This window comes from Hypanus sabinus, chromosome 20 (genome assembly GCF_030144855.1).
Source record: "Hypanus sabinus isolate sHypSab1 chromosome 20, sHypSab1.hap1, whole genome shotgun sequence".
NCBI classification, from domain to species: domain Eukaryota; kingdom Metazoa; phylum Chordata; class Chondrichthyes; order Myliobatiformes; family Dasyatidae; genus Hypanus; species Hypanus sabinus.
The window spans coordinates 1,339,895-1,365,791 of NC_082725.1; the positions used below are offsets into that span (position 1 = coordinate 1,339,895).

Consider the following 25,897-nt stretch of genomic DNA (forward strand, 5'->3'; position numbering starts at 1 on the left):
TTTTAAGTGATGACGCAGTTTAGTTGAAAGATGAAGTTTTATTTAATGCCTAAAGTTTAAAAGGTCATCGCCAGCAGGTTCTTTATGATTCTGTTAGTTCGAGGAAATTAGTGGAGAGTGAAGATCGAAGTTCGGAAGTTAAAGATCGAGGAGAATTGCTTTTCATGGTGAAACGGGTTTCGACCTTTTTGTTTGATCCTTATACGGAAGGATTTCGTTGACTACCTTCGTGTTAATCCCTGGGTAACCAGAAAGGATTGAAGGTAGTGGAGAAGGAAAGGTCAGTGCCTTTAAGCCGTTCTGTCTCGTAAATTCTTCGTGGGAAGTTCGACGTCGGGGATTGAAGCAAGTGACGTGAAAGAGAACCTAAATCGTCCTATAAAGTCTCTCCTTCTAAGTGGACTGTGAGCATATCGAACTTTTGGCAATACCACTTTAAAGAACTGTTTTTGCAATATCACTTTAAGAACTTTTTTTGCAAAAATGTTTCATATTTATCTCTTAAATTATAAGTAATTTTTTCTAATGGAATACAACCATAGATTTCTTTCTTCCAAGAATCTATACTTAAATGTGTATCCGATTTCCAAGTAACTGCAATAGCTTTTTTGGCTACTGCCAGTGCAATTTTTTGGAGCCCTTATTTACAAAAGACAGGATTAAATATATAGATGCTCTGAAGATGAAACAATTGGTTATTAGGGGAAAGAAATAAATATACATATTAAAGTTATTACAAATTCCATGGAGCATGTGGAGATCTTCCAACAACCAGGCATTCTTTCTTTCTTTCTTTCTTTCTTTTTTTTTCTATAGGGCAGTTAGGGGGGAGGGGTTAAGGGGAGGGGGTATGGGTTATATACATTGTTTTTTCATACTTTGTAACCATTTAAAAATGCAATAAAAAAAGTTTAAAAAAAAAGAACTGTTTTTGCAATATCGCTTTAAGAACTGTTTGGGCTGCCGCACCGCAGCTGTTTCCGGTTACTGTAGTGTTTGTTTACTTTTGGGGGGTTTGTTTTCTGTGTTTAATAAACGTGTTGTTTGTTACATAAAACCCTTGCCGAACTCATATATTTATGGTTGCCTGAATACGTAACACTATGAATGCCAACATATCATTTGCCTTTTTCACCGCCTGCTGTACCTGCATGCCCACCTTCAATGACTGGTGTACAATGACACCCAGATCTCGTTGCACCTCCCCTTTTCCTAATCGGCCACCATTCAGATAATAATCTGTTTTCCTGTTCTTGCAACCAAAGTGGATAACCTCACATTTATCCATATTAAATTGCATCTGCCATGAGTTTGCCCACTCACCTAACCTATCCAAGTCACCCTGCATCCTCTTAGCATCTTCCTCACAGCTAACACCGCCGCCCAGCTTCGTGTCATCCACAAACTTGGAGATGCTGCATTTAATTCCGTCGTCTAAATCATTAATATATATTGTAAACAACTGGGGTCTCAGCACTGAGCCTTGCGGTACCCCACTAGTCACTGCCTGCCATTCTGAAAAGGTCCCGTTTACTCTCACTCTTTGCTTCCTGTCTGCCAACCAATTCTCTATCCACATCAATACCATACCCCCAATACCGTGTGCTCTAAGTTTGCACACTAATCTCCTGTGTGGGACCTTGTCAAAAGCCTTTTGAAACTCTAGATATACCACATCCACTCTACTAGTTACATCTTCAAAAAATTCTATGAGATTCGTCAGACAAGATTTTCCTTTCACAAATCCATGCTGACTTTGTCTGATGATTTCACCTCTTTCCAAATGTGCTGTTATCACATCTTTGATAACTGACCTTAGCATTTTCCCCACCACTGATGTCAGACTCACCGGTCTATAATTCCCCAGTTTCTCTCTCCTTTTTTAAAAAGTGGGGTTACATTAGCCACCCTCCAATCCTCAGGAACTAATCCAGAATCTAAGGAGTTTTGAATGCATCCACTATTTCTTGGGCTACTTCCTTAAGCACTCTGGGATGCAGACCATCTGGCCCTGGGGATTTATCTGCCTTTAATTTCTTCAATTTACCTAACACCACTTCCCTACTAACATGTATTTCCCTCAGTTCCTCCATCTCACTAGACCCTCGATCCCTTACTATTTCCAGAAGATTATTTATGTCCTCCTTAGTGAAGACAGAACCAAAGTAGTTATTCAATTGGTCTGCCATGTCTTTGTTCCCTATGATCAATTCACCTGTTTCTGACTGTAAAGGACCTACATTTGTCTTGACCAATCTTTTTCTTTTCACGTATCTATAAAAGTTTTTACAGTCAGTTTTTATGTTCTCTGCCAGCTTTCTCTCATAATGTTTTTTCCCTTTCCTAATTAAGCCCTTTGTCCTCCTCTGCTGGTCTCTGAATTTCTCCCAGTCCTCAGGTGTGCTGCTTTTTTTTGCTAATTTATATGTTTCTTCTTTGGACTTGATACTATCCCTAATTTCCTTTGTCAGCCAGGGTGCACTACCTTCCCTGGTTTATTCTTTTGCCAAACTGGGATGAACAATTGTTGTAGTTCATCCACGCGATCTTTAAATGCTTGCTATTGCATGTCCACCGTCAACCCTTTAAGTATCATTTGCCAGTCTATCTTAGCTAATTCATGTCTCATACCTTCAAAGTTACCCTTCTTTAAGTTCAGAACCTTTGTTTCTGAATTAACTATGTCACTCTCCATCTTAATGAAGAATTCCACCATATTATGGTCACTCTTACCCAAGGGGCCTCGCACGACAAGATTGCTAACTAACCCTTCCTTATTGCTCAATACCCAATCTAGAATAGCCTGCTCTCTAGTTGGTTCCTCAACATGTTGGTTCAGAAAACCATCCCACATACATTCCAAGAAATCCTCTTCCTCAGCACCCTTAACAATTTGGTTCACCCAATCTATATGTAGATTGGAGTCACCCATTAACTACACACATTTCTAATTTCCTGTTTAATGCCATCCCCGACCTCACTACTACTGAGAGGGAATAAATGAGCCTTTTCTGATTGGCTGCTAGTGACTAGTGATGCGTTGCAGGGGTCAGTGCTAGGACCACTTATTTTTACATTGTATGTCAATGATTTGGGTGATGGGATTGATGGCTTTGTGGCCAAGTTTGCAGATGATACAGAAACAGGTGGAGGCGCAAGGGTAATATTGAAGCTGGGAGATTGTAGAAGTCCTTGGTGACTTAGGTCCTCGGAGATTAAGAGAAAGGGCAGAGAAGTGGCAAACGGAATGCAGAATGGGAAAGTGTATAGTCATGCACATTGTTAGAAGGAATAAAAGCATAGACTATTTTCTAAGTGGAAAGAAAATTTAAAAATCCAAGATGCAAAGTGACTTGGATGTCCTTGTGCAAAATTCCCTAAAGGTTAAATTTCAGGTTGATTGGTGGTAAGGAAGGCAAATGCAATGTTTGCATTCATTTCGAAGAAGACTGAAATATAAAAGCAAGGATAAAATGCTGAGACTTTGTAAAGCACTGGCAAGGCTTCACTTGGGGTATAGTGTGCAGTTTTGAGGCTCCTTAAGAAAAGATGTGCTGAGATTGGAGAGGATTGAGAGGAGTTTCTCAAGAGTGATTTTGGCAATGAAAAGCTTATCGTATGAGATATGATTGACAGCTCTGGGCATCTTCTCACTGGAATTCCAAAGAATGAGGGATGGCCTCATTGAAACCTGTTGAATGACCTCGATAGAGTGGATGTGGAGAGAATGTTTCCTTTGCTGGGAGAGTCTGATCAGGGGATACAGCCTCAGAATAGAGGGACAGCAATTTAGAACAGAGATGTGGGGGAATTTCTTTAACCAGAGAGTAGTGAATCTGTGGAATTCATTGTCACAGGCAGCTGTGAAGTCTTTATGTATATTTAAGGCAGGAGTTGATAGGTTCTTGATTAGTCAAGGCATGAAAGGTTATGGAGAGAAAGGGTATGTGAGAGTAAGAGTTCAGCATGGACTAGAAGGGCCAGGATGGCCTGTTTCCATGCTGTAGTTGTTATATGGTTATAAAGCAGGGGATTGGGGTTGTAAAGGAAAATGGATCTCCCATGATGAAATGATGGAGCAGACTTGATAGGCTTAATTCTGCTCCTAAGTCTTCGGGTCTCAACTGAACTAAGCTAAACACTCCTGGCCCGTTTAATATTTAGATACTTGATATTCTGTGTATTGTTCACTTTTTGCTGTTTGCGTGATTTGTTTTTCCGTGCATTGGATGTTTGATGTTTTCTTTGAGTGGGTTCCTTAGTGTTTGTTTTGTTACTGCCTGAGGGAAGTTGTATCTCAGGGTTGTATACATACTTTGTACTTTGAATCATTGAATCTTCGAACACCACAAAATTAAAAATTCTTGCAGTCCATTGATGAGAAGGTCCCTGAGTGGTTGTTGATGGATAAGCGAAGGGACTTGTCCATTATGTTATTGTACTAGAAGGGTAATTAGTGTAAGAATCTGTCATTGACAATTGTCTCCAGATTCTGACATATCTGAGAAGAGATTTCCTTTACTTCAGCTATGGAAAATATAATTTCCCTTCAAATTTCCATCTTTGAACATGACACATTTTTTTCCCCTCTGGAATTTGAATCAGAATGTTTTTGTGCCTGTCAGCACCATTCTCTGGATATTCCCCATGAAGGGGTTTTGTTTAGAAATGAAAAGGAGAGTAATTAGTTTTTTCAATCTAATCCCTTCTGTCTATGGTCACTTTCAGTTTGGTTCTTTTGGATGCATGACGATTTGTCTAATGATTTTATTTGCTGGCATGATCGGCACTTGCCCGCCAAAATTGTTAAAACGGATTTTATTCTGTGCTGCTTATGTTACAGTTGACAGTGACTTGTGCTCATCTATCCCTATCGGGGTCCAAGCTTGGTTTTCCAAACTGGATGCTGGTTTTGAAATGCTTTTGTGGTGCTGTGGGGCTTCGGGCAGGTGGGGCTCGTCAGCATTGGACAGCAGATCACCCGGGGGACAGAAAACTCTGATTTTAAACCTCCGCTGTCCTGCAGCCATACCCACCCATGAGAAAGGCTTCTCGGAGTAAACCCTGAGGAAGAAATCTGGAGCTCGGGTCCCTAAGGCAGTTTGATGTTGTTTACAACTTCTCTCTGGCAACCTCTGTGACGACACTGATGCTAAGCTGTATCAACACTTGCCCTTCCCTTGGACTACGTCAGTGATGTGGAGAGGGAAACCTGCTGTGCGGGCGACAACCAGTTCTTCAAATCCTCCTGCCCAGGCCTGTACCCTGGAGAGGACGCAGTCCACCAGAGGTGCAAACCCATGATCTGCTGGGATCAATGGTTGCCTACTACTACTAGTGGTGCTGTCCCAGGCCTGTACCCTTTGGCCCTCACTTTTTCAGGATTGGTTTCTTGGCATCAGTGATGGTAGGGTGTGAGATATAATGCTGCTTCTGCCTCAGCACCACCTATAACTCAGTTTTCAATCAACAGATCTGTATTAAATCTGTCATTTAGCACCACAGTCATGCTAACAGGAGGACCATTTCTTGCCCGTGCATAACCCACTGCCATGAGACTTGGTGATACTGGAGTTGATGTTGAAGGTTCAAACGATTACTTGCACTCACCCTTCTCAGTATGCCAACATCTCTGGTGGCTCTGTACATCTGGTGAGACAAGGCGCACCCAGGAATTGTGTTGAGGGAGTCAGACACATTACAGGTGTACCCCGTTTTTGGAATGTTTGCTTTACGACAACTCGCTGTTACGAAAGACCTACATTTGTACCTGTTTTCGCTAACCAAAGAGGATTTTCGCTTTTACAAAAAAAAGACGCCCACTTTATACATGTGTTTACTCCGAGAAAGACTACAATGACCGTGAAACCTTGTGTGGGCAGTTGTTTGCGCATGCGCGTACATGCATAGGCGTGTACCTGCACATGTGTGTACGTGCAGATTTTTCTTTTCTCTCCAAATCGATTTTGGCTCACTGTCTTCCTGATTTTGATAAGTGAAAGTACACTGTACATACAATATTTTTACTTTATATAGGGTGTATATTTATCATATCATTCCTACTTTTACTATATGTTAGTGTTATTTTAGGTTTTGTGTGTTATTTGGTTTGATTTGGTAGTTTTTTTTGGGTCTGGGAACGCTCAAAAGTTTTTCCCATATAAATTAATGGTAATTGCTTCTTTGCTTTACGACATTTCGGTTTACAAACGGTTTCATATGAACACTCTACCTTCGGATTGGGGGGGAAACCTGTACCTGTATGTACACAATGCCAGCCAATGGTATGTCTGTTACATGGCACATCTGTCCCAATGGCCGCATCAGTCCCCAAGTCTCTACAACCTCCCACCTCCCAGAATTCCAACAGCAGTTCCAGTTCCAGCACTCATGATGTCACAGCACCAAGGAGCTGAGAGTCCCAAATCCCTGGCTTAATGTACTTGTAAGCAATTAAATTCAGAGTTGAGCAAAGATGATGAACTTGGATCTGCAGCCTCACACCAGGAGCTCAGCAAGCAAGAAATATTCAGCACAGTCACGTAATTTCTGTGACGTGAGAAACAGAGCATCTCTGAACTCCGAGCCCAGTGGCTTGTTACTTTTGAGGTATTTTTACATTTGTAAGAACAATTTGGAGATGGGGGAGTTAGGGGTCATGTTAGTGTTTCAAGACAGGGATGTGGGGGAATTGGAGGACAGGCTGGATTTTAGGACTCTGCTCTGCATTTGAAGGCCAGCGATGTGGACGTGATTGGATCACATCATCAGCGAGTCTGGGAGGAATAGGGTTGTTGCACTGTTGCTTGTTCTGAGCATTATGGGTAGGTTATGTTGACCCCAGAATGTGGCAGACGACACATTTCACTATGTCTTGATGTACTGGTGACAAGTAAATCTGAATCTTTTGTCTTGTATCTTAACAAAACCACTTTTTGCAGGTTACTGAGCTGTGATCAGTGGCGAGTGTTTGCTATAATTGAGTGTCATGCGGTAATTGGTGGAAATCTAATTACAATCATTAGGGTGAAGTACACGACCTCATCGACAAGCGTAACGAGATGCGTAACAAACTTTATGCCGCAGCTCAGGATTTCACCTCAGAAGTTGACGTGGTGCCCATCAGAGATCGTGTCAATGCTCTGAAGGTCAGAATTTCAGATATTTTCAATAATAACATTATTTTAGTGCTAAATTTTCAGTTCTGTGTGGGCTAAAAGTCAAAACTTACGTTATTGGAAATGGTCATTGTTACTGCAATCAGTTTCATTGGCCTTGGTCTGTGAACATGTAAATGGGAAAATGTCTGTGTGCAGACAGCATTACACATCTGTTTTATGTAATACAGTAGATCAGCTTCACAGTGCAAGATGAGATAATTTATTTCCTTGTTTTCTTATTTTCCTCACGTGATTTGACCTGCAGAAGTGAAATGAAATAATCCCATCACCTAAAGCAGCACTGGGTTAGATTGTCACAATGGCGAGCCATTCGTGTCCCTCCAGCTGCTAATGAGAATAGCCTTCTTGAAGTCTCCTTGTGAGGAGCTGATTGTGTCTTTCAGTGGGAATGCGATGACTTCTCTTAGTGAACATGGAACAAGCTCCAATTCCCACTGAATTCTCCAGGTCCAGTTCACTCTGATAATGTGAGGTATTTCTTCAGATTGATGTGACTGGGTCCCTTTGGGATGTGAGCAGATGGAAAAGGAACTTTGATCAGAATCAGGTTTATTATCAGAAGTGTCATGAAATTTGTTGCTTTGTAGCAACAGTATAGTGTAATACGTAAATTACTGTAAGGTACATAGAACATAGAAATCTGCAGCACAAGATACAATAAGAAATATTAAAGAATATCCCCCTGTGGCCTTCTCTATATTAGTGATGTCAGATGTAAATTGGAGGGCTGCTTCATCGAGCGCCTCTGCACCATCTGCCACAAGTGAGATTTCCTGGTGGCCAAACATTTTAATTCTCCAGCATTTTGTGTGTGTAACTTTGAGTGACAAAATGTACTGTTTTAGAGAGCTAAACCACTGAATTGGTGAGGCACTACCATTCTAATGAGATCTGTTGAGGTTCTCTGCCCAAAATGTTGACTATTTAGACCACACAATGTTAGAGCAGAATTGGGCCCTTCAATCCATCGAATCTGTTTCACTTTTTTATCATGGCTGGTTTACTATCCCGCTCAGCCCCATTCTCCAGCCTTCTCCCCAAAACCTTTGACACCCTGCTAATCAAGAACCTTTCGACCTCTGCTTTAAATATATTTAATGAGTTGACCTCCATAGCCGTCTATGGCAATGAATTCCACAGATTCACCACCCTCTGGCTGAAGAAATTCCTCCTCATCTGTGCTCAAAATGGATGTCCCTCTATTCTGAGGCTGTGTCCTCTGGTCCTAGACTTGCTCATTATAGGAAACATCCTCTCCATGTCCAATCTATCTAGCCTTCCAATATTTGCTGGGTTTCAGTGAGAAACTCCAGCATGTACAGGCCTAAAGCCATCAGAAGCTCCTCAGTGTTAACCCTTTCATTCCCAATCATTCTTGTAAACCTCCTCTGGATCTTCTCCAATGTCAGCAGATCTCTTCTTGGATAAGGGGACAAATTTAAATGCTTACTTTCTAATAGTGGTTATATATCATATGGTCATATATTTTCCAGTCTGTTCTTTTTGAGTAAAAATGTTGGTGTGAAATTGATGACTGTAGTGTAATAACTCCTGTTTATCTATCACTAGCATTTAACTTGCACTTTGAGCTCTGTCTATAGCCTGTATGAGAGCACGCACAGCTCGGACAGAATGTTTGATCAGTTTATTGAGTGGAGAGACAGTATGTTGCAGGAGTCCAACAACACAAGGGATAGAACAGCCAAATCCCTGCAGGTGCTCTCGGAATGGTTTGATAACACTGCAAAGGTAAGTATGTGGTTCATGTTCTCAGCTGCAACAATTTACTGCTTTGCTTTACATTTAATTTCTTTCTAATTTGTAAATCATTGTAAGTACAAGCATTGTTTGACTGATTCTTGGGTTGTAGATTTATGTTTGTTTATTGATTAACTGAGATTTTGCACGGAATAGGCCCTTCTGGCCCTTTGAGCCACACCATTCAGCAACCCCTGATTTAATTCTGGCCTAATCATGGAATAAATTACAACTTGCCATCCGGTACCTCTTTGGACTATGGGAGGAAATCGGAGTGTCTGGAGGAATCCCACACCATCATGGGCAGAACTGTATTGTGCTACCCTATCTGGAGCTTTGTAAACTTACAGAATGCTACAGCATAGAAACAGGCCCTTTGGCTTATCTAGTCTCTGCTGAACTGTTATTATGCCTCGTCCCATTGGCCATACACCTCCCATCCATGCACCTACCAAATTTCGCTTAAATGTTGCAATCAAACCTGCATCCACCACTTCCACTGGCAGCTTGTTCCACATTTGCATTTCCCTCTGAATGAAGAAGTTCCCCTTAAACATTTTACCTTTCAACCTTAACCCATGACCTCTAGTTCTAGTCTCATTCAACTTCAGTGGAAAAAGCCTGCTTGCATTTACCCTATCTATACCCAAGTTCAGAGAACGGTGTTTTGATTTGAGTTACAATGATGTGGGAAAACGTTTAGTTCATGTGAGGGATAAGCAGAAGCCAAGTTGCAGGACACTGCTTCTGGCAAAACCTCTTAACTGTTGAAGCATTGGTGGGTGAGGAGAAGTAGATGTTCAAAGCCTCTCTTAGTTGCAGAATCTGGATAGAACATTAAATTAGAAAGCATTTTACCTGAACAGTCGCATTATATGGAGGGCTGCTTGGCTTGGCAAGTTCTTGCAGCACATTTTACGCTGCTCATGACTTGACAATAACTCCTTTTCTGTACAAACCATGATAAAGTGTGATGGCTGATCACGACATCCCTACCTATTGAGAGCCAACCTGAAGGTAGTTTATATAATATACTTGTAACAAAGAATATACCTATGATTATATAATGTTGACGGAGCAGATTCAATAGGCCAAACAGCCTAATTATGCTCCTATCTTATGGTCTAATATAGCACATATTTACTTTACATCTCATTCCACCGTAATCACGGTCATCCCACCATGTGAGCGGTCTTGTTCTTGACTTCTTTTTTTTTGGTTCTGCTCTGTCAGTGTGCCTGTTCTATACTATCTACAAGTGTGAGCCTGTATTCTGTCCCCTGTCCTGCTGCCTCTCCCCTGAATTCTACACTCCTGTTCTACACCAGTTACATTGTTGGAGAGTCTTGACCGGGGTTCCCAATCTTTTTTTATGCCGTGGATGAGTACCATTGAGCAAAGAGTCTGTTGACTGGGAACTCCTGGAGAGATGTGACACCGATTTTCCTCATAACTGAAATTCATTTTCCAAATACAAAGTATAATTAGTAATGAAAACAGGAAACTAGAAATATATAATGAAAACAGGAAGCTTTGGCTGTGTGTTTGAAGAGAGGAAGAACAATTCATGTTTCAGATTGATGGTTCTTTTCTCTCTCTGTCAGTGGTACCTGTCCTGCTGAGAGTTTTGTTTTAACATTAGTAAGTAAATTTATTATTGTTTCATGTACTGAGATGCAGTGAAGATCTTGTCTTGGATGCTGTCCATACACAACAAATCATTACACACTGCATTGAGCTAGAACAAGGTAAAACCATAACAGTGCTGAATAATAGAGAAAAAGTGCAGTGTAAATTGACAGAGGTGCAAAGTTGTAATAAGATAGAGTGCTAGGAGAAGAGTATATCTTATACTCTGGGATCATTCAATAGACAGATAATTAGAAATTAAATACAGCAGATTCTAGTTAATTGGACCACCATTTATCGGGCACTAATCGAGAAAATAGCTGGGGTTGCACATGTGTATTTGGGCCACTTTGCCACTTAATTGGGGCTGGAGACTGTTGCTGAACAATTTTAACTAGTGTCTGTTTGCGTATTTGTGTGGCCGTTAAAGAGTGGACATTTTTTAAATAGCATCAGTTGTGTGTGTGTGTTCAGAAAGCAGCCATTTTTGGCAGTGATGATTGGCAAGAAATAAGCAGTAAGAATTCCAAATTGTTCTGCTCACTGCGGTTTCAGGTATTCAGGCTTGGAAATGCCAGTGTAATGCCCTGGTTTACATCTTTACTGTTATGCTGTAGGTATTTAATTTAGCAGTCCTGTCAGAGCATCTGTTCTGTTTTCAGCCTGTGTGGGTTATTGTTGAAGATGAGGAATGTGTGCCATCCAATTAGGATTGTGGAACTGGGGGGTGGAGATTTTTCTGGTGAGGGACACTAAGGTTGGTCTTGGAACTTTTGTTTGGCGGGAAATGAAGAGAGAAGATGCTGGGGAGGACTGGTCGTAGGATACAACGCAGCAGGAGACCCATTTGTTTGAGATGGGTTACGAGCGACGTTCGGAAGGTGGTGTGTGCTTTCACGCAGACCAATGGCCCAGTGCATGAGTGACAGGGAAGTTCAAGATGAGCCCCAACTTGTGCACATCGACTGTTTAATTAAAATGGGCCCTTTTGACCCCCCTTTGCTTTACTAACCCTTTAAGTAAGTTTCATAAATATTCCTTTAATCATATGTAGTGTGCCGTCCACAGAAACCGGCGTTTGGAGTGTGAGAGTCATCTCAAGCCGACAGGTTTAGGGGCACTGGAGTGTGTCTTACCAAGACTTGTGCAGCCAAGGAAACCAGCAGTGTTTCACCAGAAATGGCCAGGAGATAAAAGAAATTATTTCACTACATCAAGTTAGGGAATACGAAGAATTTGTAGATATCGAATTACTTTGAAGGTAACATCTTGATTGTTATGATTAAAATGAGGAATTGGAGGATGCAATTGTCAAAAGCATTGTCTGAGGGCAGCCCGTTATCTACACTGGGTGTCTGTGTTGATTTTGTTCATTTACAGTCAAAAGGATGCAACAAGGATGAATTCCTCCATTGATAACTATTAGGAACTAATATGGTTATGTAGTACTGCAGTAGTATTGGCATTATGGGGCCAAAAATGTACTGGACCTGATTAACTGGAATCCACTGTATATAATTTTGACAGTATTTTTTGTACAAGGCTTGAATAACTTATATCCATATAAAAATACAGATATTAGAATTGTAGTGATTTGAGTGAATGCCGTAAGACAGACAAGCAGGAATAGGCTATTCTGCCCATCAGGTGTCCATAGTGCTATCTCTGTGCTGTGGGTGATTTGTGTCTTTACTTCTGTTTGCTGAAGTTTCACTCATTAGATTGTGTTTTCAGTGTGCCCTGAAGCTACAAACAAGTTTTGTTGTCTTCTCTAGTTTTTTGAGCTGGAATCTGGAGATTCCTGGTCCTCAGAGGAAGATAGTAAAAGTGTCAAGATTTTGCTGGATGAAGCGGAACATGATGTAGACAAAGAAATTGAAATGTCTCTCGCAGTAAGTTCATGACTTGTTACTATTTGCAAAATGTACTGTATTTTTTGGTATTTATGTACAAAAATCAAATAGACTGATCTTACTGAGCTGGCTTTTCTGTAAGACGTAGGAGCAGAATTAAGCCCATCGAGTATGCTCTATCATTCCATCGTGACAGATTTATTACCCCTCTCAACCTCATCCTTTTTAGAATATAGAAATCTACAGCACAATGTTGTTCTGACCATGTAACCATGGTCTATGCTCAAAACTGCCTAGAATTTCCCTAGCACATAGTCCTCTATTTTTCTAAGTTCCATGTACCTATCTAAGAGTATCTTAATAGACCCTATTATATCCACTTCCACCATCACCAGTAGTGCTTTCCACACACTTACCACTCTCTGTGTGGAAAATCTTACCGACATCCCCTCTGTGCCAGCTTCCAAGCACCTTTAAAACTATGCCCCCTCATGTTAGCCATTTCAGCCCTGGGAAAAAGCCTCAGGCTTTTTGAACCCCATCTGCCAGTTCTCAGCCCAGTTTTACAGCCTATCAATGTTGCAATGTAATCTCTGACAACGCTTCAGACTATCCACAACACCCCCAACCTTTGTGTCACCAGTAAACTTAGTAACCCATCCTTCTGCTTCCTCATCCAGGTTAGTTATAAAAATCACAAAGAGGAGATCCCTGCAGAGGACCACTGGTCACCATCCTCCCTGCAGAATATGATCCATCTACAACTGTCCTTTGCCTTCTGTGGGCAAGCCAGTTTTGGATCCACAAAGCAAGGTCCATTTGGATCCCATGTCTCCTTACTTTCTCAACAAACCTTGCTTGGGGTACCTTATCAAATGCCTTGCTGAAATCCATATGCACTGCATCTACTGCTCTACCTTCATCAATATGTTTTGTTATATCCTCAGAGAATTCGAACAGGCTTGGAAGGCACAACCTGCCCTTGACAAAGCCTTGCTGACTCCCTAATCAGATTATGCCTCTCCAAATGCTCATAAATCCTGCCTCTCAGGATCTCCACCAGCAACTTGCCCACCACTGAAGTCAGACACATTGGTCTATAATTTCCTGGGTTATCTCGACTCCTTTCCTTAACAAGTGAACAACATTTCCAACCCTCCAATCCTCTGATACTTCTGTCCATATCAATGATGCAAAGATCATCGCTCAGCAATCTTCTCCCTTGTTTCCCACAGTAGACCAGGTATATCTCATCCAGTCCCAGTGACTTACCTAACTTAATGCTTTTCAAAAGCTCCAGCACATCCTCTTTCTTAAAGTCTATATGCTCAAGCGTTTCAGTCTGCTGTAAGTCATCCCCACAATTGCCAAAGTCGTTTTCCTTGGTGAATACTAAATCAAAGTATTCATTAAGCACCTTTGCTACCTTCTCTGACTCCATGCACATGTTTCCACTCTCACTCCTGATTGGTCCTATTTTCACATGGCTCATCCTCTTCCTCTTCATATTTGAAGAATGCCTTGGGTTTTTCCTTAATCCTTCTCAAGGACCCTTCAAGCTCTCCTAGTTTCATTCTTAAGCTCCTTCCTGGCAACCTTGTAATTTTGTAGAACTCTATTAATACCCAGTTTCTTGAACCTTTCTTAAGTTTTCTTTTCTTATCTAGATTTTCTACATCCTTTGTACACTGTGGTTCTTTTACCTAGCATCCTTTCCCTGCCTCAATGGAATATGCCTATGCAGAACACTGTGCAAATGTTCCCTGAACATTTTCCACATTTGTGGTGTGCGTTTCCCCAAGAACATCTGCTCTCAATTTATGTTCCTAAGTTTCTGCCTAACAGTGTCATATTTCCCCGTACCCAAATTAAATGCTTTTGCAAATTATCTGCTCCTATCCCTCTCCAGCACTATGGTAATCAGTACCTTCAAAATGCTCTCCCTCTGAGGGACCTGATACTTGACCAGTTTCACTTCCCAATACCAAATCAAGTACAGCCTCTCCTCTAGTTGGCTTATCTACATATTGCGTCAGGAAACCTTCCTGAACACACCTGACAAATTCCACCCCATCTAAACCCCTTGCTCTAAGGAGATGCCAGTCAGTATTAGTAAAGTTAAAATCACCCATCACAACAACCCTATGATAGAACATAGAAAACCTACAGCACAATACAGGCCTTTCGGCCCACAAAGTTGTGCCGAACATGTCCCTACCTTAGAAATTACAAGGTTTACCTATAGCCCTCTATTTTCCTAAGCTCCATGTACCTATCTAAAAGTCTCTTAAAAGACCCTATCGTATCTGCCTCCACCACCGTTGCTGGCAGCCCATTCCACACACTCACCACTGAGTAAAAAAAACTTACCCCTGACATCTACTCTGTACCTACTCCCCAGCACCTTAAGCCTGTGTCCTCTTGTGGCAACCATTCCAGCACTGGGGGAAAAAGCCTCTGACTATCCACATGACCAATGCCTTTCATCATCTTATACACCTCTATCAGGTCACCTCTCCTCCATCGTTCCAAGGAGAAAAGGCTGAGTTCAGTCAACCTGTTCTCATAAAGCATGCTCCCCAATCCAGGCAACATCCTTGTCAATCTCCTCTGCACCCTTTCTATGGCTTCCACATCCTTCCTGTAGTGAGGCAACCAGAACTGAGCACAGTACTCCAGATGGGGTCTGACCAGGGTCCTATATAACTGCAACATTACCTTTTGGCTCCTAAATTCAATTCCATGATTGATGAAGGCCAATGCACCATATGCCGCCATAACCACAGAGTCAACCTGCGCAGCTGCTTTGAGCATCCTATGGACTCGGACCCCAAGATCCCTCTGATTCTCCACACTACCAAGAGTCTTACCATTAATACTATGTTCTGCCATCATATTTGACCTACCAAAAGAAACCACTTCACACTTATCTGGGTTGAACTCCATCCGCCACTTCTCAGCCCAGTTTTGCATCCTATCAATGCTCTGCTGTAACCTCTGACAGCCCTCCACACTATCCACAACACCCCCAACCTTTGTGTCATGAGCAAATTTATTATATCATCCCTCCACTTCCTCATCCAGGTCATTTATAAAAAAAAACACGAAGAGTAAGGGTCCCATAACAGATCTCTGAGGCACTCCACTGGTGACCAACCTCCATGCAGAATATGACCCATCTGCAACCACTCTTTGCCTACTGTGGGCAAGCCAGTTCTGGATCCACAAAGCAATGTCCCCTTGGATCCCATGCCTCTTTACTTTCTCAATAGGCCTTGCATGGGGTGCCTTATCAAATGCCTTGCTGAAATCCATATACACTACATCTACTGCTCTTCCTTCATCAGTGTGTTTAGTCACATCCTCAAAAAATTCAATCAGGCTCTTAAGGCACGACCTGCCCTTGACAAAGCCATGCTGACTATTCCTAATCATATTATACCTCTCCAAATGTTCATAAATCCTGCCTCTCAGGATCTTCTCCATCAACTTATCAACCACTGAGGTAAGACTCACTGGTCTATAATTTCCTGGGCTATCTCTACTCCCTTTCTTCAATAAGGGAACAACATCTGCAACCCTCCAGTCCTCTGGAACCTCCCCCGTCCCCATTGATGATGCAAAGATCATTGCCAGAGGGTCAGCAATCTCCTCCCTCGCCTCCCACAGTAGCCTGGGGTACATCTCATCCGGTCCCAGCGACTTATCCAACTTGATGCTTTCCAAAAGCTTCAGCACATCCTCTTTCTCAATACCTACATGCTGAAGCTTTTCAGTCTGCTGCAAGTCATCACTGCTATCACCAAGATCCTTTTCCATAGTGAATACTGAAGCAAAGTATTCATTAAGTACCTCTGCTATTTCCTCCAGTTCCATGCACACTTCCCCACTGTCACACTTGATAGATCCTATTCTTTCACATCTTATCCTCATGCTCTTTACATACTTGTAGAGTGCCTTGGGGTTTTCCTTAATCCTGCCTCCCAAGGCTTTCTCATGGCCCCTTCTGACTCTCCTAATTTCCTCCTTAAACTCCTCCTTAAACTCCTTCCTGTTAGCCTTATAATCTTCTAGATCTCTATCATTACCTAGCTCTCTTAAACTTCTGTAAGCTTTTCTTCTTGACTGGATTTATTACAGCCTTTGTACACCATGGTTCCTGTACCCTATCATAACTTCCCTGTCTCATTGGAATGTACCTATGCAGAACTCCACCCAAATATCCCCTGAACATTTGCTACATTTCTTCCATACTTTTCCCTGAGAACATCTGTTTCCAACTTAAGCTTCCGATTTCCTGCCTGATAGCCTCATAATTCCCCTGACTCCAATTAAATACTTTTCTAACTTATCTGTTCCTATCTCTCTCAAATGCTATTGTATCGGAGATAGAATTATGATCACTATCTCCAAAATGCTCTCCCACTGAGAGATTTGACACCCGACCAGGTTCATTTCCCAAAACCAAATCAAGAACAGCCTCTTCTCTTGTCGGCTTATCTACATATTGCGTCAAGAAACCTTCCTGAACACACCTAACAAACTCTATCCCATCTAAACTCCTTGCTCTAGGGAGATGCCAATCGATATTTGGGAAATTAAAATCTCCCATCACGACAACTCTGTTATTACATCTTTCCAGGATCTGTTACCCTATCTGCTCCTCTATATCCTTGTTACTATTGGGCAGCCTGTAAAAAAACACCCAGTAAAGTTATTAACCCCTTCCTGTTCCTAATCTCCACCCACAGAGACTCCGTAGACAATCCCTCCATGGCGTCCACCTTTTCTGCAGCCGCGACACTATCTCTGATTAATAGTGCCACGACCTCACCTCTTTTGCCTCCCTCCCTGTCTTTTCTGAAGCATCTAAAACCTGGCACTTGAAGTAACCATTCCTGTCACTGATCCATCCAAGTCTCTGTAATGGCCACCACATCATAGCTCCAAGTAGTGCTCTGAACTTATCTGCTTTGTTCACAGCACTCCATGCGTTAAAATAAACACATCTCAAACGTTCGGTCTGAGCACATCCCTTCTCTATCAGCTGCCTATCCTCCCTCACACACTGTCTCCTTGCTTTCTCTATTTGTGAGCAAGTGGACTCTTTTCCCAGTTTCCTCAGTTTGGTTCCCACCCTGCAACAATTCTAGTTTAAACATTCCCCAGTAGCCTTAGCAAACCTTCCCACCAGGATATTGGTCTCCCTGGGATTCAAGTGCAACCCGTTCTTTTTGTACAGGTCACACCTGCCCCAAAAGAAGTCCCAATGATCCAGAAATCTGAATCTCTGTCCCCTGCTCCAATCCCACAGCTATGCATTTATCCTCCACCTCATCCTATTCCTATACTCACTGTCTTGTGGCGCAGGCACTAATCCTGAGATTACTATCTTTGCAGTCCTGCTTCTCAACTTCCTTCCTAACTCTCTGTAGTCTTTTTTCAGGACCTCTTCCCTTTTCCTACCTATGTCATTAGTACCAGTATGTATCACAACCTCTGGCTGTTCTTCCTCCCACTGCAGAATTATCTTGGACATGATCTGAAACATCCCGTACCCTGACCCCTATTGCACCATTCCAGAATCTGCCTTCCTATCCCTAGTGTCCCTAGCGGGTGGTCTATAAAAATAGTAGAATTTTTGCCCCCTTTCTGTTTCTGACTTCTACTCACAGTGACTCAGTAGATAATCCCTCAATGACTTCCTCCTTTTCTGTAGCCGTGACACTGTCCCTGATTAGCAATGCCCTCCTCTTTTGCCACCCTCTCCTGTTGTTTTTGAAACATCTAAACCCAGCATACTCAGCAGCCATTTCTGCCCCCGAGACACCCAAGTCTCTGTAATGGCCACAACGTCACAGTTCCACATATTGATCCATGCTCTTAAGTTCATCCTTCTTGCTTATGATACTCCTTGCATTAAAATAGACATATCTCAAACTATCAGGCTGAGTACATCTTTGCTCTATCATCTGCCTATCTTTCCTCACAAAGTCCCTACAAGATGTCTCTACTTGTTTGTCAACCACTCAATCCTCTGCCTCTTCACTTAAGTTCTCACTCCCCTGCAAATCTAATTTAAACCCTCCCCAATAGCAATAGCAAACCCCTTTACCAGGATATTGGTCACCCTTGGATTGAAGTGCAACCTGTCCTTTTTGTACGGGTCACACCTGTCCCAGAAGAGGTCCCAGTGATCCAGGAATTTGAATCCCTGCCCCCGCTCCAATCCTTTAGCCACATATTTATCTTTCACCTCATTCTATTCCTATCCTCACTAGCATAGGCAGCAATCCTGAGATTACTACCCCTGAGGTCCTGCTTCTCAGTTTCCTTGCTAACTCCCTGTATTCTGCTTTCAGTGACCACCTCCCTTTTTCTACCTTTGTCGTTGGTGCCAATATATACTACAGCCTCTGTCTGTTCACCCTCCCATTTCAGGATATCGTGGACACATTCAGAAACATCACTAAGCATGACACCTGAGAGGTAAACTACCATCCATGTTTCTTTTTCCCAACAACAGAATCTCTATCTGTCCCCCTGACTATAGAGTCCCCATCGTTGACATGTTGCCATTGTCTTCTGTTCCCTACCCTGCTGAGTCACAGGGCCAGAACTGTTGCTTCCCCCAGGAAGTTTGTCCCCCCAACAGTACTCAAAATTGTTAAGGGGGACAGCCACAACGGTGCTTTCCAGTACCCGATGCTCTCCCTTCCTTCTCCTGACAGTCACCCAATTATCTGTCTCCTGTGGCCCTGGTGTGACTACTTGCCTGTAGCTCCTATCGATCACCTCACCTTCCCTAACAAGCCGAAGGCCATCAAGCTGCAGCTCTTGTTCCCTAACACTGATTCTAAGGAGCTGTAGCTTAATTCACTTAGCGCAGATGTGGCTATCGGTGAGGCTGTAAGTCTCCCGGATATCCCACATCTGACACCCAGTGCAGAAAACTGGTCTTGCAGTCATACCCACTATTCTTAGTTAAAGGAAAAAAGGAGATATGAAAGTACCTTACCACCTTCCTTGCCGAAGCTCCAATGAACCAAAGCCCTACTACTCTGACTCATGCTACTCTGACAATTGTTCCTTCGATGACCGTTCCGCTAGGCAGCATCTCCCTTTTATCCCGGAACCTTCTCAGTGGTCTTGCGTGATGACGAGCTACTGCGTTTGCGCACTTCTCCCAATCGAATCTCCAGCTGAAAGAAACTCCTCACTTTTTATATCTTCTCAGCGGCCTTGCACAATGATAAGCTACTGCATCTGTGTACTTTCCCAATTGAATCTCCTGCCTTCTCCCCGCAACCTTTCCTACAGTAAGTTTTAAGCTACAATGCTTTTCACTTTCCAATGAGTATCTTTTGTAGTTTGATGTTTTCATTATGCTGGCAATGGGAAATGTCTTAAACCCTGATATTAATACCTGTCACTGTGGTGTGCTGAGCGGTGTCCAGAACTCTGCATTTTTCTGAAATCCAGATAGAACGCACTCTACAATGATCAATTAAAAATTGGTAAGGGTCAAATGGGATGCGCGAACTTTCATTTGGGTAAATTCATAACGTCTTTAAAAATCCTATTTAAAAGCAAAGCAGTGAAGCTGATAATAAGATTATCCATGGTGCCTTCAACGAAGTGATGCAGAAGATTGAAGAGGAACTGGGCTTGCTTTCGATTATTGAACGCAGACATGCTGACAGTGTTCAGGTAATGTTATGACAAGTGATAAACCTCTCACAGCCACTTTCTGTTTCTAGAATGGCAATAATTTCTTTTGAACTTCATTCTAAACATCCCTAATTGTCAAAAGTAAAACGGTCATTTAGAAAACTCAACAGTTTGAAAATGTGGAGCAGAATTCCATTTGCTTTTTTGCTGTGTTGAATATTGATACTGATGTAAGTATGTTCAATTACCAACAGTTAGGTTTCAAAGTTCAGAGTCAATTAATTATTAAAATACATATGGCACAATATACTATACTGAGGTTCATTTTCTTGTGAGCATTGATGGTAAATTCAAAGGAACACAATAGAATCAATTAAATATGCATACTAAAAGATGGAAAAACAACCGATGTGTAAAAGACAACAAGCTGCAAATATAAAAAGAGAAAGAATAATAAATAAGCAATAAACATTGAGAGCATGAGATATAGAGTCCTTGAAACTGAGTCCACAGGTCATGAAATCAGTTCAGTATGGGTGTGAGTGAAGTTATCCAGTTAGTTCACGAGCCCGATTGTTGAAGGATAATAAATGTTCCTGAATGTGGTGGTGTGGGACCTAAGGCTCCTGCACCACCTTCCTGATGGCAGTAGCAAGGCAAGAGCATGGCCTGGATGGCAGGGGTTCTTGATGATGGATGTTGCTTTCCTGCGACAGAGCTCCATGCAATGTGCTCAGAGATGGAGAGGGTTTTACCCATCATAGACTGAGCTGTATCCACTACTTTTTGTTGGCTTTTCTATTCAAGGGCTTTGGTGTTTCAGGAGAGGTCCTCTGCAATGCTGAAACACAAGTTTGATTCCTGCCTCAGTCAGAAATTTTGACTGTTTATTCTCCTTCATAGATGCTACCTGACCAATTGAGATCCTCCAGCTGCTCTTTTTTTTTCTAGTCCATAAGGTATAGAAACAGAATTGGGCCATTTGGCCCATCAAGTCTGCTCCACCATTTCATCATGGCTGATCCAATTTTTGTCTCAGCCCCAATCTCCTGCCTTCTCCCCATGTCTCTTCATGCTCTGACCAATCAAGAATTAAGAATTAAGCCTTTGCCTTAAATATACATAAAGACTTTGCCTCCACATCTGCCTGTGGCAAGGAATTCCACAGAATCACCACACTGGCTAAAGAAATTCCTCCTTATCTCTGTTCTAGAAGGACACCCCTCTATTCTGAGGCTGTTTGCTCTGGTCTTAGGCTCTCCCACCATAGGAAATATCCTCTCCACATCCACTCGATCAAGGCCTTTCACTATTCAATAGATTTCAATGAGGTCGTCCCTCATTCTTCTAAATTCCAGCACATACAGTCCCAGAGCCATCAGACGCTCAATCCTGGAATTATTTTTGTGAACCTCTTTCTAACCCTCCCCAGTTTCAGCACTTCCTTTCTTAGATAAGGGGCCCAAAACTGTTCACAATACTCTAAAGTGAGGCCTCAGTAGTGCTTTATAAAGTCTCAGCTTTTCATCCTTGCTTTTATGTTCTAGTCCTCTTGAAATGAATGCTAACATTACATTAGCCTTCGTCACTTCAGACTCAACCTGCAAATTAATCTATAGGGAATCCTGAACAAGGACTCCAAAGTCCCCTCACACCTCAGTTTTTTATATTTTCCTTTACTGCACTGCAATACTGATATATCTGACTTTAGCTTCTCCTTCTCAAATTTCAGTGTGAATGTTATGATCACTTGCCCCTAAGAGTTCTTTTTAACCTCTAATCAATTCTGGTTCATTGCACAACACCCAATTCAGAATAGCTGATCCTCTAGTGGTCTCAATCACAAGTTGCTCTAAAAAGTCATCTCATAGGCACTCTAGAAATTCCCCCTCCCGGAATCCAGCACCAACCTGATTTTTTTCCCAATCTACCTGGATATTGAAATCCCCCATGACTATTATAACATTGCCCTTTTGGCATGCATTTTCTATCTCCTGTTGTAATTTGTACGCCACATCTTTACTATGTTTTGAGATCTGTATACAACTCACATCAGAGTCTTTTTACCCTTGCAGTTTCTTAGCTTTATCCAGAATAGTTCAACACCTTCTGACCCCATGCCACCTTTTTCTAAGGATTTGATTTCTTTTTTTTAACCAACAGAGCAAAACCGTCTGCCTTTTTGCCTGTCCTTTTGATACAATGTGTATCCTTGGATGTTAAGTCTCTAGCAATAACCTTCTTTCAACCATGATTCAGTAATGCATACAACTTCATATCTGCCCATCTGTATCTGTGCTGCAAGTCATTCGATCCTATTCCATATACTGCACACATTGAGATACAACGTCTTAAGTCCTGTGTTCACCCTTTTCAATTTTGTCTGCCTTTTATGTTGCAGTTCATCCTGTTGACTGCAATTTTGTCCAGTCAATGGCCTCCTCTCATTACACATTGCTTGTTTGCAAACCAGCTTCCTCATCTTCAGCACTACCATCCAGCTTTCCTTTGATACTTCTCGCATTGAAATATACACAGCTCAGGATACTAGTCGCACCATGCTCAACCTTTTGATTCCTGACTTTGTCTGAAGTCTTACCAACATCTGACTCCAGAACCGCTCCACTAACTGTTGTGGCACTGTGGTTCTTATCTCCCTGCAACTCTAGTTTAAACCCCACCATGCAGCGTTAACAAACCTTCCTGCAAGAATATTAGTCCTCCTCAGTCAGTAAAAAAAAAAGTGCCTACCAAAATAAGGGATGTATTCATCCATCTCCCTGTCACTTGACATAGAATCTTAGTAGGGACAAGCAAGGCCTTGTCAGTCAGAGTTGTGAGAGCCACAAATGTGGTAATGTGGTCAGCCTATCTAAATCAGGACACTGATCATTCACTGTCAAAGGAGACTCCAGTCAACATGCAGAGATGCTGAAGATTAAAGCGGTTTATCTTTCTGGTGGATTCTGCTTGTGATCCTTTGTTTCAAACTCCGTAATAACTAGTCTGCTGATGTTATTTGTGCATGTGCCTCAAAGTTTGAAGCTGGAGCAACTTTATTCATATCTGGATCAAATCTTCATCAACATTCCTAGAAGGGTAGAGTAATTTCTTCCAGTCCTTTTGGGAATGCCACAGGTGAGAGAACTTGGAAAGGCAGCTGCAGGGACACATAAGTAAACACACGAACAGACTGGGTTTATCACAAATGCAGTCTATGGATAGAATGTGAATATACACCCATGTTCAAAAATAACCATGACCTCCTTGTATTGAGAGCTAGATATTGGACAGGTATTTGTGTGACAATGGAACTGAAGGCCATTGAGGTAACCCTGCTTTGTTTGATCTGTCATGGGAGTGCCAATCACTTTGAAGCAAGCAGGCAGAAGAAATGCAAAGGAAATTAAATATGGAGTGTGAGGGCCTCCGTCGGTCAGAATCGACCATGGATATTGTGTATGAGCTGTATAGATGGGCTGTACAATATGGAGAGCAAGCTGTCTGATGCACCATCAATAACTCTCTCTGAGACGTAAAGGCAAGATATCGGCTTTTATTGACTGGAAGAAGGAACAAGCAGTGGTTGACCACCATACTACATCCTGGAGACAGAGAGGCCAGGCTCAGACCTCAATTGCCTTTATACCAGGGTCTGTGGGAGGAGCCACAGGAGCAGTCAGCAGGGGGCGCGTCCAGACAGGTATATGTAGTTCACCACACTGTCCCTCTCCACACATCTGATGACCCTAAAGGAACGCTGGAGACCAATACAGTTCGGTACCACCAGCGTCACAGGAGTTGCCAGTCAACGTTGAAATCAGTTTAGGACTCCCTTAAACCCCAGCTCCGGATTTTTTACTCTGGGTTTACTCCTGAAGCCTTCCCCATAGAAACATAGAAAATAGGTGCAGGAGTAGGCCTTCGAGCCTGCACCGCCATTCAGTATGATCATGGCTGATCATCCAACTCAGAACCCTGTACCTGCTTTCTCTCCATACCCCCAATCCCTTTAGCCACAAGGGCCATATCTAACTTCTTCTTAAATATAGCCAATGAACCGGCCTCAACTGTTTCCTGTGGCAGAGAGTTTCACAGATTCACCACTCTCTGTGGGAAGAAGTTTTTCCTCATCTCGGTCCTAAAAGGCTTCCCCTTTATCCTTAAACTGTGACCCCTCGTTCTGGACTTCCCCATCATCGGAAACAATCTTCCTGCATCTAGCCTGTCCAATCCATTTAGAATTTTATACGTTTCAATAAGATCCCCCCTCAATCTTCTAAATTCTAGTGAGTATAAGCCTAGTCAATCCAGTCTTTCTTCATATGAAAGTCCTACCATCCCAGGAATCAATCTGGTGAACCTTCTTTGTACTCCCTCTATGGCAAGAACATCTTTCCTCAGATTAGGAGACCAAAACTGCACACAATACTCTAGGTGCGGTCTCACCAAGGCCTTGTACAACTGCAGTAGAACCTCCCTGCTCCTGTACTCATATACTTTTGCTATGAATGCCAACATACCATTTGCCTTTTTCACCTAATGCTATACCTGCATGCCCACCTTCAATGACTGGTGTACAATGACACCCAGGTCTAGTTGCATCTCCCCTTTTCCTAATCAGCCACCATTCAGATAATAATCTGTTTTCTTGTTCTTGCAACCAAAGTGGATAACCTCACATTTATCCACATTAAATTGCATCTGCCATGAATTTACCCACTCACTTAACCTATCCAAGTCCCCCTGCATCCTCTTAGCATCCTCCTCACAGCTAACACCGCCGCCCAGCTCCGTGTCATCCGCAAACTTGGAGATGCTGCATTTAATTCCCTTGTCTAAATCATTAATATATATTGTAAACAACTGGCGTCCCAGCACTGAGTGTTGCTGTACCCCACTAGTCACTGCCTGCCATTCTGAAAAGGTCCTATTTACTCCCACTCTTTGCTTCCTGTCTGCCAACCAATTCTCTATCCACGTCAATACCATGCCCCCAGTACCGTGTGCTCTAAGTTTGCACACTAATCTCCTGTGTGGGAACTTGTCAAAAGCCTTTTGAAAATCTAAATATACCACATCCACTGGCTCTCCCCCATCCACTCTACTAGTTACATCTTCAAAAAATTCTGTAAGATTAGTCAGACATAATTTTCCTTTCACAAATCCATGCTGACTTTGTCCGATGATTTCACCTCTTTCCAAATGTGCTGTTATCACGTCTTTGATAACTGACTCTAGCATTTTCCCCACCACCAATGTCAGACTAACCGGTCTATAATTCCCCAGTTTCTCTCTCCCTCCTTTTTTAAAAAGTGGGGTTACATTAGCCACCCTCCAATCCTCAGTAATCCAGAATCTAAGGAGTTTTGAAAAATTATCACTAATGCATCCACTATTTCTTGGGCTACTTCCTTAAGCACTCTGGGATGCAGACTATCTGGCCCTGGGGATTTATCTGCCTTTAATCCCTTCAATTTACCTAACACCACTTCCCTATTAACATGTATTTCCCTCAGTTCCTCCATCTCACTAGACCCTCGGTCCCTTACTATTTCCAGATGTCCTCCTTAGTGAAGACAGAACCAAAGTAGTTATTCAATTGGTCTGCCATGTCTTTGTTTCCTGTGATCAATTCACCTGTTTCTGACTGTAAAGGACTTACATTTGTCTTGACCAATCTTTTTCTTTTCACATATCTATAAAAGATTTTACAGTCGGTTTTTATGTTCCCTGCCAGCTTTCTCTCGTAATCTTTTTTCCCTTTCCTAGTTAAGCCCTATGTCCTCCTCTGCTGGTCTCTGA

The 25,897-nt window shown here is 42.3% G+C and overlaps 1 protein-coding gene across 1 annotated transcript in view; it reads left to right on the forward strand.

Annotated features, from left to right (window-relative positions):
- Positions 1–25,897, forward strand: part of LOC132378711 (serine/threonine-protein kinase 31-like) — a 151,271-nt gene that overhangs the window by 77,218 nt on the left and 48,156 nt on the right. The window contains exons 11-15 of the mRNA XM_059945812.1: positions 7,026–7,148; positions 8,751–8,930; positions 12,344–12,460; positions 17,547–17,573; positions 20,012–20,131. Of these exons, the coding sequence (XP_059801795.1) occupies positions 7,026–7,148; positions 8,751–8,930; positions 12,344–12,460; positions 17,547–17,573; positions 20,012–20,131 (567 nt within the window). The remainder of the gene's footprint in view (positions 1–7,025; positions 7,149–8,750; positions 8,931–12,343; positions 12,461–17,546; positions 17,574–20,011; positions 20,132–25,897) is intronic.